This window comes from Bactrocera dorsalis, chromosome 2 (assembly GCF_023373825.1).
Source record: "Bactrocera dorsalis isolate Fly_Bdor chromosome 2, ASM2337382v1, whole genome shotgun sequence".
Lineage (NCBI taxonomy): Eukaryota > Metazoa > Arthropoda > Insecta > Diptera > Tephritidae > Bactrocera > Bactrocera dorsalis.
This window is the reverse complement of record NC_064304.1, coordinates 9,852,251-9,863,717: the sequence shown is the minus strand read 5'-3', so window position 1 is coordinate 9,863,717 and position 11,467 is coordinate 9,852,251. Positions and strand designations below refer to the sequence as shown.

The window sequence follows — 11,467 nt, the reverse complement described above, 5'->3', positions numbered from 1 at the left end:
CGATGCTGTATCAGTTCGTGTAGCACAATAATGGTTCGCTCGCTCGCGTTCTGGAAATTTCGATTTACACGGATGAAAGTGTTACACTGATGGAATAATGTCTCTAGCTGAAAAATGGTAAAAAATTGGTCGACCAAAATGGATTTACTATTTGTTTATTTATTTATTAGTGTAAATATAAAGAAATAAGTTGAAGTTTGATTAAAAATACGAAAAGACAACCCAATCAAATTTTCAAAGGCGCGATGATCCTTATATTATTTTAAATAGAGTGCCTGTAGAAAATTAAGAATCGATATTCTCCATTTTTGCAAATTCACAATGGTCTCTGCAAATATTCTCACTTGATTTGATTCAATTCACCTAATTATGGGCCGGAATAAAATGAGCAATTCTTGTTTAGTACATTACGATATTCCGTATATTCCGTACTTGGGGGCTACGGAAATATAGTTTGACCTAATTTCACAAAGTTTTACAGGACGCTTTTCAAAGTGTGTAATTAGTTTTTTGGATATCCTTATCGAGACTGCAATTATCTCTCCTGAAATCAAGAAACTGATGAAATTCAAAATGAGAAGAAGTCATGTCATAAAATCCATGAATTGTTCTTCCACAATTCCGGCCATTTTCAACGGATGTCCTCAATACGGACAAATCAAACTCCTTAATGACCGTCTGTCACTCCGGAACAAGTTCATTATGCACCAACCAGGAATATTAAAAAACCAATGAGCATCACCTTGATTTTTGAGCGGCTTTGGCGTTGTTTTTCTGTTTTCAGCTTGTTTTTCGTTCCATTCCGATAATTGTTGACTTTTTTGCATGTCAAACTCATAAACTCATATCTCATCGGCAAGCTAATCAGAATTCGCACGATCAATCATGTCCAAAGTGATTGTTTACGGTACTTTTTTTGAAAAAAAAACACTCAGCTTTAACGGGAAGCAAGCGAGTGGAGCAAAAACGCGTTTCAAACCAGAATAATCCAACAAAATCCTTCGAACGGACTCGCGAGAGATTTGAGCTCTCTTGTCATCTCTTTAAAACTTACCTGACGATTTTCAAGCACTATATCCTTCATTTTTATACCCTGAACAGGGTATATTAAGTTTTCCGCGAAGCTTGTAACACCCAGAAGGAAGCGTCGGAGACCCTATAAAGTATATATGTATGTATATGTAAATGATTAGTATGTTGAGCTGAGTCGATTTAGTAATGCCCGTCTGTCTGTCTGTCCGTCTGTATATATACGAACTAGTCCCTCAGTTTTTAAGATATCGTTTTGAAATTTTGCAAACGTCATTTTCTTTTCAAGAAGCTGCTCATTTGTCGGAACTGCCGATATTGGGCCTCTTTAACACATAAGTGTCATACAAACTGAACGATCGGAATCAAGTTCTTGTATGGAAAACATTCACATTTGAAAATTTATCTTCACAAAAGTTGGTACAGGTTATTTTCTAAGGCAACTATGTATGTAACCTCTGAAGAAATTGTGCAGATCGGACTATAGCATATGGCTTCCATACAAACTGAACACATAGTTACTAAAAGAAATGCACCTGTGAAGGTTATATTGTATTAGCTTCGGTGCAGCTGAAGTTAACGTTTTTTCTTCTACCCACTACTGAGGTGTACCGACTTAAGCAGCTGCTGTACACAATTTGGTTGACAGATCGCAATCATATTTAGCATAGTATGACCAGGATAGTCCTGGTCTCTTAACAAAATACATTTTTTTTAATTATTTACCCTGGGAATTTAATTAAGTTTTCCGGAGGCTTTTTTTCAATAACGATGACGTCAGCATTTGAATTCAAAACGAATATATGTACAGGAAACACCAAATAGAAAATTCTTTCAGGCTTATCTGCTTTCCATGCGGCGAAGGCACGCGAGTATAATTTCTTTCATTTAATTTTTTATCGCCTTTGCGTATGAAAAAACCACACGACACACACATGTAGAACCACATTGTATGCGCAATTTATTTTACAAAATACATACATACATACAAATACATACAACATACATACAAATACACTTTTCTTTTTTTTGTACATATGTATGTACTACTCTTATAAAACTCAAGACAAAGAACAATGGCTTTCTTTAAGTTACAAGAAAACATATACACATCTTATGGATATATGTTTTATCCAACGTCTTTTTAATATTTGCACTTATAGGGTTGCTAACTTACTTTTATTCGGCCTTAAGTCTATTGGTTTTTTAACTAGGTATATATTTTAAGTCTCTATTACATATGATTAGCTAAAAATTTTAAAACGTTGTAAGTTTTCGCATCATGGCCGCTAACAGAACGTGAGACCGCATTCATCTTATAAAAAAAATTCCAATGCCAAATTCTCTTTCCCATTGCTACAGAGTAAAATTTTATGCCTTTTATAAACTTCTTGCTCAAGTTCCTGAACTTTTTCTTCTTCAAGTGGCGAATCGAGTAACAAACTGGTATAAAAACAGTGAATTAATATTACTAAGAGCTGGTAAAAATAGCAAGAGGCTTATTAAGACGGCTTATACTGTATGGAGTTCTTATTCATACCTAGGTTTTACAAGAGCAAATGTCGGAAAAATATGTTTTTCCAAAAACTGGTATAAAAATAAAAGACTGATATTATCAAAAGCTGCCTAAATAGTAAGAGAGGCTTATACAAAAGGCTTATATAATCGTGTTTTCAAAAGAGAAAAAGAGAAAAAATATGTCATTCTAAAAACTGGTATAAAAATAAGAGACTGATATTATCAAAAGCTGCCTAAAAAGTAAGAGAAGCTTACACAAATGTTATCATCTATTTTGTTCACCTTAATAATCGTGATTTCAAAAGAGAAAAATTCAAAAAAATAGGTCATTCTAAAAATTGGTTTAAAAATAAGAGACTGAGCTGCTAAAAACAGCAAGAGATTTATACCAAAGGCTTTTACAAACGTCATAATCTATTGTGTTCACCTTTGTAACGGTGTTTTCATAATAACAAATGTCGAAAACATATTTACTTGTTAATTTCAAAGTCCAATAAGTAATAAAACCGTTATGCATGGCAACACTGTTCAATTTCACAATTTATGCGTTCAATAAATCTTGAAGCTAAATCACTTACACTATATAGCACAGTGATTGAAACGCTTTCAACACGCTTAGACATAGCATTAACGCACTTGCAAAGCGGAAATCGAAATGTATAAATCCAAATTACGGTTATTACTAATTCAAATCGTTATCTGTACCTTCTTTTGCATTGAACACGGTCACGGAAAAGAAATGGACTGTAAAATTTTGTTAATTAAAGGTAAACAACAGAAAATATGTCGCTATGTATGTGATGAAAATTGCGTGGACGGCATTTGTGACTTTAACCCAAGGCGTTGCGTATGTAAAAAGGGTTACCATCCAGAGATTAACAAATGCCAGCCGGATTGTGCCGCAGGATGTCCGGCCAATTCCACATGCATCGAAGGCAGTAATAATTGTCGCTGCAATGAAGGTTATACCCGGGACTCTTCCGATCAATGTTCACCAGTCTGTAGTGTGGATTGTGACGATTTGCGTTCTGGACTTGATTCGGAGGCTTTAAATACAACGAATGAAATTTTGACCACATATTCATCAATTATCAATAATTAAAAAATAAGGAATAAAAAATATATATATTCTCACAAATACAAAGCCAATTCACACTTTTATTTATTTAAATGTATGGTTGATTGGTACCGGACATACGTATATCAGAAAAAGCGACAAGTGAAAACTATACGGTGGTATATGTATACTGACTTAATTTCTTTTAGATATCACTCGTATTGACCAAGATACTCAAGTTAATTTTATATATGAACAGAAAATACATTAGGTAACCAGCAGTTAGGACTATTGAGTGCTTTATTCCACACTGTGTAGAACGCAATAAGTATGTTATTCCATATACTTGTATGTATTGTATGATGTCAAGAGGAAAGTATGAACAGATTTGTTCAATTTTGAGTATAAACTAAAAAAATATTATATTAGTAGTCGAGAAAGTATTTTCGGATTTTGTTAATAGATGTCGTTGCAGTCGTATATCTACAGTGCTACCAATCACATTGTGTTATACCATATGGTGTTGGAAAGGTGAGATTTTAAGCTTCTTTTAAAAAAAATATTAAATTCGTGAAAGTTGAAGAAAAGCACAGCTGTTCAAAAATCAATGAAAATAATGAAGAAATTCGTTATTTTTTGATATTTTTGTATAAAAAAGGGAAGAATGTTAAGCAAGCCACAATGAAAGTTGTGAAGTTTATGGAGGCGATGCTGTATCAGTTCGTGTAGCACAATAATGGTTCGCTCGCTTCCGTTCTGGAAATTTCGATTTACACTGATGAAAGTATTACACTGGTGGAATAATGTCGCTAACGGAAAAATAGTAAAAATTGGTCGACCAAAATGAATTTACCATTTCTTTATTTATTTATTAGTATAAATATAAAGAAATAAGTTGAAGTTTGATTATAAATACGAAAAGACTATTTTGTCAACTCAATCAAATTTTCAAAGGCGCGATGATCCTTATATTATTTTAAATAGAGTGCCTGTGGAAAATTAAGAATCGATATTCTCCATTTTTGCAAATTCACAATGGTCTCTGCAAATATTCTCACTTGATTTGATTAAATTCATCTAATTATGGGCCGGAATAAAATGAGCAATTCTTGTTTAGTACATTATATTCCGTACTTGGAGGCTACGGAAATATAGTTTGACCTAATTTCACAAAGTTTTACAAGACGCTTTTCAAAGTGTGTGACTAGTTTTTTGGATATCCTTATCGAGACTGCAATTATCTCTCGTGAAATCAAGAAACTGATGAAATTCAAAATGAGAAGAAGTCATGTCATAAAATCCATGAATTGTTCTTCCACAATTCCGGCCATTTTCAACGGATGTTCTCAATACGGACAAATAAAACTGCTTAATGACCGTCTGTCACTCCGGAACAAGTTCATTATACACCAACCAGGATTATCAAAAACCCAATGCGCGTCACCTTGTTTTTTGAGCGGCTTTGGCGTTGGTTTTCTGTTTTCAGCTTATTTTTTGTTGACTTCTTTACATGACAAACTCATAAACTCATATCTCATCGGCAGTTATAATGCTCTTCACGAATGTGGAATCAGAATTCGCACGATCAATCATGTACAAAGTGATCTGCTTACGGTACTTTTTTGTAAAAAAACACTCAGCTTTAACGAGAAGCAAGCGAGTGGAGAAAAAACGCGTTTCAAACCAGAATAATCCAACAAAATCCTTCGAACGAACTTGCGAGAGATGTTGAGCTCTCTTGTCATCTCTCTAAAACTTGCCTGACGATTTTCAAGCACTATATCCTTAATTTTTATACCCTGAACAGGGTATATTAAGTTTTCCACGAAGCTTGTAACACCCAGAAGGAAGCGTCGGAGACCCTATAAAGTATATATATATATGTAAATGATTAGTATGTTGAGCTGAGTCAATTTAGTAATGCCCGTCTGTCTGTCTGTCCGTCTGTATATATACGAACTAATCCCTCAATTTTTAAGATATCGTTTTGAAATTTTGCAAACGTAATTTTCTCTTCAAGAAGCTGCTCATTTGTCGGAACTGCCGATATCGGACCACTATAACATATAGCTGTCATACAAACTGAACGATCGGAATCAAGTTCTTGTATGGAAAACATTCACATTTGACAATGTATCTTCGCAAAAGTTGGCACAGGTTATTTTCATTTTCTAAGGCAACTATGTAATCTCCGAAGAAATTGTGCAGATAGGATTACTAGAGCATAGCTTCCATACAAACTGAACACATAGTTACTAAAAGAAATGCACCTGTGAAGGTTATATTGTATTAGCTTCGGTGCAGCTGAAGTTAACGTTTTTTCTTCTACCCACTACTGAGGTGTACTGACTTAAGCAGCTGCTGTAAACAATTTGGTTGACAGATCGCAATCATATTTGGCATAGTGATTAAGGACAGCCCTGGTCTCTTAACAAAATACATTTTTTTTTTAATTATTTACCCTGGGAATTTAATTAAATTTTCCGGAGGCTTTTTTTCGAAAACGATGACGTCAGCATTTGAATTCAAAAGGAATATACAGGAAACACCAAAAAGAAAATTCTTTCAGGCTTATCTGCTTTCTATGCGGCGAAGGCACGCGAGTATAATTTCTTTCATTTAATTTTTTATCGCCTTTGCTTTAGAAAAAAACCACACGACACACTCATGTAGAACTACATTGTATGAGCAATTTATTTTGCAAAATACATACATACATACAAATACACTTTTCTTTTTTTTTGTACATATGTATGTACTACTCTTATAAAACTCAAGACAAAGAACAATGACTTTCTTTAAGTTACAAGAAAATATATACACATCTTATGGATATATGTTTTATCAAACGTCTATTTAATATGTATTTTCACTTACAGGGTTGCAAACTTACTTTTATTCGGCCTTAAGTCTATTGGTTTTTAACTAGGTATATTTTTTAAGTCTCTCTTACATATGATTAGCTAAAAATTTTAAAACGTTGTAAGTTTTCGCATCATGGCCGCTGACAGAACTAGAGACCGCATGCATCTTTAAAAAAAAAATGCCAATGCTAAATTCTCTTTCCCATTGCTTCAAATATGCTTCATAAAATGTTTATACCTTTTATAAACTTCCTGCTCAAGTACCTGAACTTTTTCTTCTTCTTGTCATTCCCGACCCATTTTGTTCTCGAATGACCCGTCGAAACCTTAACTTATTTTGAGAACAAAGGTATGACAAAACTCGGTTTTTCTATATTAAATTCCGAAACCAAAATTAAAAACGTGTGCACAATACGTCAAACTTTAACAAGTGTCGAATCGAGTAACAAACTGGTATAAAAGCAGTGAATTAATATTACTAAGAGCTGGTAAAAATAGCAAGAGGCTTATTAAGACGGCATATACTGTATGGAGTTCATATTTATACCTAGTGTTTACAAGAGCAAATGTCGGAAAAATATGTTTTTCCAAAATCTGGTATAAAAATAAGAGACTGATATTATCAAAAGCTGCCTAAATAGTAAGAGAGGCTTATACAAATGTTATCATCTATTTTGTTCATCTTAATAATCGTGATTTCAAAAGAGAAAATTTCAAAAAAATATGTTATTCCAAAAACTGGTATAAAAACAAGAGACTGACATTATTATTCAAAGCTGCTAAAACAGCTAGAGACTTATACCAAAGGCTTTTTCAAACGTCATAATCTATTGTGTCCACCTTAGTAACGGTGTTTTCATAAGAACAAATGTCGAAAACATATTTACTTGTTAATTTCAAACTCCAATAAGTAATAAAACCGTTATGCATGGCAACACTGTTCATTTTCACAATTTATGCGTTCAATAAATCTTGAAGCTAAATCACTTACTTCAATATATAGCACAGTGATTGAAACGCTTTCAACACCCTTAGACATAGCATTAACGCACTTGCAGAGCGGAAATCGAAATGTATAAATCCAAATTACGGTTATTACTAATTCAAATCGTTATCTGTAGCTTCTTTTGCATTGAACACGGTCACGGCAAAGAAAAGGAATGTAAAATTGTTACAAATAAAGGTAAACAACAGCGAATATGTGGCTATGTATGTGATGAAAATTGCGTGGACGGCATTTGTGACTTTAAACCGAAGGGTTGCGTATGTAAAAAGGGTTCTCATCAAGAGAATAACAAATGCCAGCCGGATTGTGCCGCAGGATGTCCGGCCAATTCCACATGCATCGAAGGCAGTAATAATTGTCGCTGCAATGAAGGTTATACCCGGGACTCTTCCGATCAATGCTCACCAGTTTGTACTGAGGATTGTGGCGAAACACGGTATTGTGCTAGTCCTAATGTATGTGCGTGCAAAACGGGGTTTGTGGAGATAAACAATGTTTGTGCTCCTATATGTTCGGAAGTATGCGGAGAACATGAGTATTGCGGCGCGCCTAACGAGTGTCTGTGCAATGACGGTTATGCAAGGAGTACCGAAGGCAAATGCGAGCCCCAGTGCGATGTGGATTGCGGCGTGAACGCTTTTTGCTCTTCGCCCAACAATTGTACCTGTAAGAATGGTTTCATGGAAAGTAAGGAAGGCTGTCGACCGATTTGCTCGCAAGGATGTGTCGCTAACGAGCATTGTGCAGCACCAAATACCTGTAACTGCAACGAGGGTTATACTAGGAACACCACCGGTCAATGTGCACCCCAGTGCCATACGGCATGTGGTGAGGCCAGTTACTGCGCCGGACCCGATCGTTGTGAGTGCAAAGTCGGTTACGAGCAACGCGACATTGGTTGTGTGCCAAGTTGTCCACAAGGTTGTGCAGATCATCAGCATTGCGTGGCCCCCAATAAATGCGCTTGCAGCACTGGTTACCAGAAAACGATTGATGGTGGCGCGCAATGTGAACCGATCTGCGATGCGGCGCTCTGCGGTAATGCAACTTGTCTGCGACCAGGTATTTGTGAGTGTGCCAAAGGTTATGCGCGACTCAACGACAGCATTAATTGTCTGCCCCATTGTACGGGCGGTTGTGGGCCAAAAGGTCTTTGCACAGCACCCGATCGTTGTGAATGCATCGAAGGTTACATGCGCAATGGCGCCGTATGTGTACCCCAGTGCAAATTTGGGTGTGGCATAAATGCACATTGCACCGCACCAGATGTGTGTCAATGCATGGAAGGCTTTGACAACAAATCGCTTCACACAATGGTACAACATTGTCAGCCAATATGTGAGCCTGCGTGTTCTCTACACGCTTATTGCGTGTCGCCGAATCACTGCAGCTGCATCGCGGGCTACAGCGTGGTCGACGATCGGTGTGTGCCGCAATGCAAGGACAAGTGTGGCGCTAACAGCAAATGTATTTCGCCCGACAGATGTCACTGCGATAGCGGTTTTCTGGAGCAGGATGGTAAATGTGTGAGTTCGTTGAAGACGTGTATAAGGGAAATATTATTCATTCCTATGCATGTTTCCTGTGACACCGGTTCATTTCTGATATATTTGATTTATGGTGCACTAGTCGGTTTCGTGCTAATATGCACGTTTGTCACTTACAAAGGTGTACAGCACTTGCGCCATAGAGGTAAATACGTAGCGCCACCACAGAATTTCATAATCACCTATCAGCCGCGCGGTCGTGAAGACGACGATGAGTGCACGAATGCCGATGGCGAACTGGCAAGCCCCAGCTACAGCCAGCCGCCAGCCTATAATACGCTAACCACAAAATGTTGAAAATAAGAAAAACAACTGAATTATATTGCAAATTATCGCGTATTGAATAAATCTATTTCCTGCATTTAATGTTTTGAAACTGTTACATAAAATAATCAGCCTCATCGTGAACTTCGCTTCAATGAATCATTCCCATGATTTTTTATTTTCGTGCGAGTTTCGTGAACTCGAGTGAACATTGACAAGCTGTCACATCTTTTTTGATCTAATCGGTTTTCCATGGGGAATGGCGTTTACCCGAAGTTCGCGATAAGGCTGTATATAATTCAATTGCACGTATAATATATGTATAAAGGTTAACTATTCGATTAGAATTAAATTATCGTCATCTAAAATTTAAAACAACGTAACATCACTTTTCATACGCTTATTGTAACAAAATTTGAGTTTCGGTTATATAATGGTTATATATTGGCTATAAAATGGTTATATATTGGTTATCTAACAGCAATTTTCGTTTTTTTTTCTTTTTTTGATACGTTGTTTTGTATTTTAGCTGATAATATACGGATAATTTAACGAAAATCCTGTTTGTGTTCGAAATATTAATACTAGGGCCTTGTGACTTTTAATCATACTCATAAATAAATTTAATTCTTAAACTAAAATAATTTTTTGGATTTTTTTTTTTAATTTGTTTTTGAGTGGTTTGCGTCATGATTTTTCATACATTACTTAATTTGATCAAGATAGCTTGTGAATTGACTCAATGAAATTTGGTTAATGTTTTGGGTATGAAGCGTGTTAATGCTAGACTCGTAACAAAAAACTGTAATCTTAAAAAAGTTGAAACCGAAAAGATCAAAATTTGCTAAATATCATGGCAGCCGGGGCTTACTGTCCCCCTCTAGGAAATTCGCCTTGGCCCCAATTGGCACAGGGCCACTGTTTTTACCAGTCTTCCGAATTGTTGTTTAATTCACGGTTAATGGATTCAATTGACTTACAACGGTTTCCGTGAAGCGAACATTTGAGTTTGCTGAATAGCCAGAAGTCACTTGAAGCTAAATCATACGAATACAGTGTTTAAGCACAATATTAGTTGAAAATTTGGCGCAAAACTCGAAAAAGAATCAATACAGTATGCGACGATACATTATCGTGGTATAACCAAGAGTTGTCTGCCCATAATTCCGGACTCTTTTTACGAATAGCTTCACGCAAACGACGCATAACACTCAAATCGTATTCTTTATTGACAGTTTGGCTGGTCAAAAGGTATTCGGAGTGCTCCAGACCTCGATAATCGAAGAAAACTGTTAACATAAACTTAATTTTTGACCTGCTTCGACGCAATTTTTTAGCTTCGGCTCATCTTTGCCAAGATATTCGGCCGATTAATAGCTGTTCCCTGGCATAGATCGAAAAAATTGAGTAATTTTGGAATCAATCGTACTTTCACTTCCCTTAGATCTAAATGATCAACGATGCCAGTAAGATCCCTGACTGTGAATCGTCGATTCTCAAGCACCAGTTCCTTTATTTTTTCGAAGTGTAGATCATCAGTTGATGTTGATGGCCATCCTGGACGTACTTCATCGTTGACGCTTTCTCAACCCTTTCTCAACACAAAATTTAATGCAACTTCTTTCTTGAATAATTTCTCTCATCGTAAAAATGGTCGAATGTAGTTTATGTACTGCGGAAAGACAAGTGTGTACTAATGATAATTTTGATGTGACATTTGACACAGATAACATTGGCAATCATGGCAACCTAGAAAAAATATTTCGACGAATGGATTTTTGCGGTAAGTTTCACTTCAAAAGTCTTACTATTTTTTGGCCGCAGTAGTATGTATGTAAGATTTACAAATTTTTTTGCTAACTTCTGGCAATATTTCAATATTTAATATTACAATAACATTGTTGTCTTCAAATCTTACAAATTAGAAGAGAAAATAATATTCAGCTGGACCCCAACTTACCATTTCTTACTACGGTTTCAAATATACTTCGAGAATTTTTTTTAAGTTTCAATGATAATAAGCCAGTATTTTACAACAATTCTCAAAGAACCCTCACTCAGTTTTGGGGTTCGCTGAACCCGAATATTGTACATTAGATTATATTGTACAATTATACGAATATGCATGTACATACATATATACATAGATACATACGAGTCATTATATCTATTTATTTACTTA

The 11,467-nt window shown here is 35.7% G+C and overlaps 1 protein-coding gene across 1 annotated transcript; it reads left to right on the top strand.

The window, feature by feature from the left end:
• The first annotated feature begins 7,539 nt into the window (after positions 1-7,539).
• LOC105223666 (multiple epidermal growth factor-like domains protein 10) lies at positions 7,540-9,318 on the top strand. Its single transcript, XM_011201439.4, has one exon. It carries the CDS (start codon positions 7,540-7,542, stop codon positions 9,316-9,318), a length of 1,779 nt encoding a protein of 592 aa, XP_011199741.2.
• The last annotated feature ends 2,149 nt before the right edge of the window (positions 9,319-11,467 follow it).

Bases quoted from the DNA above. Each gene is read 5' to 3' on its own strand.
- LOC105223666 (XM_011201439.4), top strand. From the start codon at position 7,540: ATGTATAAATCCAAATTACGGTTATTACTAATTCAAATCGTTATCTGT.